Source organism: Gorilla gorilla, chromosome 14, assembly GCF_029281585.2.
Source record: "Gorilla gorilla gorilla isolate KB3781 chromosome 14, NHGRI_mGorGor1-v2.1_pri, whole genome shotgun sequence".
NCBI lineage: Eukaryota > Metazoa > Chordata > Mammalia > Primates > Hominidae > Gorilla > Gorilla gorilla.
Window position 1 is genome coordinate 22,724,108 of NC_073238.2, and position 4,161 is coordinate 22,728,268.

At 48.2% G+C, this 4,161-nt stretch overlaps 1 protein-coding gene across 1 annotated transcript; it reads left to right on the forward strand.

Annotated features, from left to right (window-relative positions):
* Nucleotides 1-263: 263 nt before the first annotated feature.
* LOC115933013 (disintegrin and metalloproteinase domain-containing protein 21-like) lies at nucleotides 264-2,569 on the forward strand. Its single transcript, XM_031006770.2, is given in 2 exon segments — nucleotides 264-1,639; nucleotides 1,641-2,569. Coding segments are annotated over 2 exon segments (2,193 nt in total). The 3' UTR covers nucleotides 2,458-2,569.
* Nucleotides 2,570-4,161: the final 1,592 nt, after the last annotated feature.

The following is a 4,161-nucleotide window of genomic DNA, read 5'->3' on the forward strand; positions in this document are numbered from 1 at the left end:
TGTGACCCTCAGCCTCATCCCGCAGTGCAGCAGCTGCCATCCTGTCCAGACCCACCTCCTGCCCCTCCCTGGGACTGTTACCTCATTCCATCCCAGAGTACAGGTGCCCCGGGGTGTGGTGCGGGAGCCTGGGATGGCCCTTTGTTCTCTGTCAGGGTCTCCCTGGAAGGGACGCAGCCACTGCAGCTGGTTGGGGCCTGGCTTCACCAAGGACAGTCCTTTCCTTTCCCATTGTCATTGGGTAATTATTGCTGGGCTGGGACATGAGGCAGGCAGAGGTGTGGGTCACCCTTAGGGCCCCCCTCTTGCTGCTGGGGCTCTGGGCGCTCCTGGCTCCAGTCCAGTGTTCTCAAGGCCGTCCCTTGTGGCACTACGCCTCCTCCGAGGTGGTGATTCCCAGGAAGGATACGCACCACTGCAAAGGCCTTCAGTTTCCCGGCTGGCTGTCCTACAGCCTGCGTTTTGGGGGTCAAAGACACGTCATTCACATGCGGAGGAAACACCTTCTTTGGCCCAGACATCTGCTAGTGACAACTCAGGATGACCAAGGAGCCTTGCAGATGGATGGCCCCTACATTCCACCAGACTGCTACTACCTCGGCTACCTGGAGGAGGTGCCTCTGTCCATGGTCACCATCGACACGTGTTATGGGGGCCTCAGAGGCATCATGAAGCTGGACGACCTTGCCTACGAAATCAAACCCCTCCAGGATTCCTGCAGGTTTGAACATGTTTCTCAGATAGTGGCCGAGCCCAACGCAACGGGGCCCACATTTAGAGATGGTGACAATGAGGAGACAGACCCCCTGTTCTCTGAAGCAAATAACAGCATGAATCCCAGGATATCTAATTCACTGTATAGTTCTCATAGAGGTAATATAAAAGGCCACGTTCAATGTTCCAATTCATATTATCGTATATATGGCAATATTACAACCTGTTCCAAAGAGGTGGTCCAGATGTTCAGTCTCATTGACAGCATTGTTCAAAATATTGATCTGCGGTACTATATTTATCTTTTGACCATATATAATAATCGTGACCCAGCCCCTGTGAATCAATATCGAATTCAGAGTGCAATGTTTACCTATTTTAAAACAACCTTTTTTGATACTTTTCATGTTCATTCATCCACACTACTTATTAAAGACGCACCACATGAATCTAACTATGAACCTGAAAGGTATAGCTTCTGTACACATTTAGGCCTATTACACATTGGTACTCTAGGCAGACATTATTTATTGGTAGCCATCATAATAACCCAGACACAGATGAGAAGTATTGGTCTGGAGTATGATGATAGCTACTGCACATGTTAGAGAAGGGCCTCCTGCATTATGCAGAGATTTCCTGGGATGACAGATGCATTCAGTAACTGTTCTTATGGACATGCACAAAATTGTTTTATATGTCCAGGCCGGTGTGTTTTTGAAACACTTGCTCCTGTGTATAACGAAACCATGACAACGGTTCACTGTGGAAACCTTATAGTGGAGGGGAGGGAGGAATGTGTCTGTGGCTCCTTCAAGCAGTGTTATGCCAGTTATTGCTGCCAAAGTGACTGTCACTTAACACCGGGGAGCATCTGTCATATAGGAGAGGGCTGTACAAACTTCAGCTTCTCCCCACCAGGGACTCTGCAGACCTATCCAAAATATATGTGACCTTCCAGAATACTGTCACGGGACCACCGTGACATGCCCAGCAAACTTTTATATGCAAGATGGAACCCTGTGCATGGAAGAAGGCTACTGTTATCATGGGAACTGCACTGACCGCAAAGTGCTCTGCAAGGCGATGTTTGGTGTCAGTGCTGAGGATGCTCCTGAGGTCTGCTATGACATAAATCTTGAAAGCTACCAATTTGGACATTGTATTAGACAACAAACATATCTCAGCTACCAGGCTTGTACAGGAATAGATAAGTTTTGTGGAAGACTGCAGTGTACCAATGTGACCCATCTTCCCCAGCTGGAGGAACATGTTTCATTCCATCACTCAGTGAGAGGAGGGTTTCAGTGTTTTAGACTGGATGAACACCGTGCAACAGACATGACTGATGTTGGGCGTGTGATAGATGGCACTCCTTGTGTTCATGGAAACTTCTGTAATAACACCCGGTGCAATGCAACTATCACTTCACTGGGCTATGACTGTCGCCCTGAGAAGTGCAGTCGTAGAGGGGTCTGCAACAACAGAAGGAACTGCCATTGCCATATAGGCTGGGATCCTCCACTGTGCCTAAGAAGAGGTGCTCGTGGGAGTGTCGACAGCGGGCCACCTCCAAAAAGAACACATTCTCTCAGACAAAGCCAACAATCAGTGATGTATCTGAGAGTGGTCTTTGGTCGTATTTACGCCTTCAGAATTGCACTGCTCTTTGGGACAGCCACAAATGTGCAAACTATCAGGACCACCACCGTTAAGGAAGAGACAGTTACTAACCCTGAATAAGACTAATTCAGCCTCCCGATCCCTGTAAAGATACAGAGAATATAACAGCAAAATCTATGAAATAGGATCGGGGAAGGGATGGCAAAGCTCAAGTCCACATTTCTTGAAGTCCACAGGAGGCACATGGTCCTGTCTCACGTCACAGGGAAAGGGGAGGCATTGGCTTCTATCCCATGTTCTTGTAGGTCGCTGATGTTCACTCTGAAATAAATCTTCAAAAACACACATTGGTGCCTTCCACATTTTCTTAGACTCCTCTGGGAGCCCAAACTTGGCCAGAACCTCTGGCCTGGAGAGACATGAATGAGCATCTGGCTCTTGACCTGAGGTCGCTGGTCCCGGAATTAATGGAAGTTGCCACCAGCTCCTTACAGGGCACGTTCATGACATTTCTCCAGAAGAGAGCTCCAGAGCGATAAGCTTCCTCATTCCCCAGGTAATCAGTCCTTCTCTAAACCCGAAGTCAGTTTAGGTTGATCCAGGGCTACTCCCTGTTCCCTGTCTGTTCCTTACGGGGGTGCTGTGGGCTTTGCAGTGAGAGGGACTTGGGTTCAAATCCCCCACCAAGCAAATCCCCCTACCTGGGGCCGAGCTTCCCGTATGTGGGAAAATGAATTCCTGAGGTTGATTGCTGCATGCAATGAAATTCAACTAGAAAAATAGGTAGACGTGAGGGCAAGCTGTCTGTCATTTAGTGTGAGCTCTGTGAGTGGCAGCTGTCCCCTTTCTTCTTGCCCCCACATTTCCTTGAACTGAAACAGGAAGGGAAGCTGAGTAAGTCGTGATGAGGAAGAGAAACCAGGCTTGTAGCAGCACAGGCTGGTCTGGGTGGAAAACAGGGCTAGGTGTGTCGCTAAGTTATTGTAAAGGAAAATGGAAGTTAAATGTATAAATAACTGAATGAGGTAACACTTTATTTTAACTTAAAACTCACAATAATATTGATGTTTAAAATGCAGTGTAGATATGTCACAGAGAATTTCAAAGGCAAAGCCCACCAACGGAAGATATCACCCTTCCCATACCATCAACAGAAAACTGCTGGTATTCTATAGTAGTACTGAGATCTAGCATTTTTCTGAATACGTCTGTGGTTCTGGATGTCCTGCTTCCATAGATATTGTTTAGAATTCCCACCCTTCTCCAAACACAGCTTGATATCCTTTCTCTGAACCTGTTAGAAATTTCCCCCATTCAGCTGTCATAAAGACGCGAGCAGTCCATTCCTGTGCCTCTGTCAGTGTGTTCTATTATTTTGTGGGTGAACGCTAATGGACAGTGAAGTGTGAGGTCAGTGAATACAATGCCCTCGCCCTGTGTGTCCTTTGGGTGTGAGGGGTTTTGCTGATAGAACAGCAGGACCCGTCCCACCCTTTATGCATCTCCACCCTCCACCTCACCCACCCAGCTGACCTCTTCCCTGTGGCCTGGGGGGTTCCCTGGGGGAATGACCTCCCCTCTCTCCAGGGCCCACCCACTCAGTGCCCGTGCAAGACCACCAAGCTTGGCACAGCCCCACATTGTGTCAGGGCCTGTGTCCCCTTCCTCACCCCCTAAACAGATGGACCCACTGGAACACTGCTCAGGGCAGGGGGTGGTGGTATGTGCAGAAGGAAGGCAAATGTGCACTCTGTTGGAGAAATATTATAGGTAGTTTGAGCAAAAAATCTAATGTCATGTGAACTTTTAGAATGATACATATTT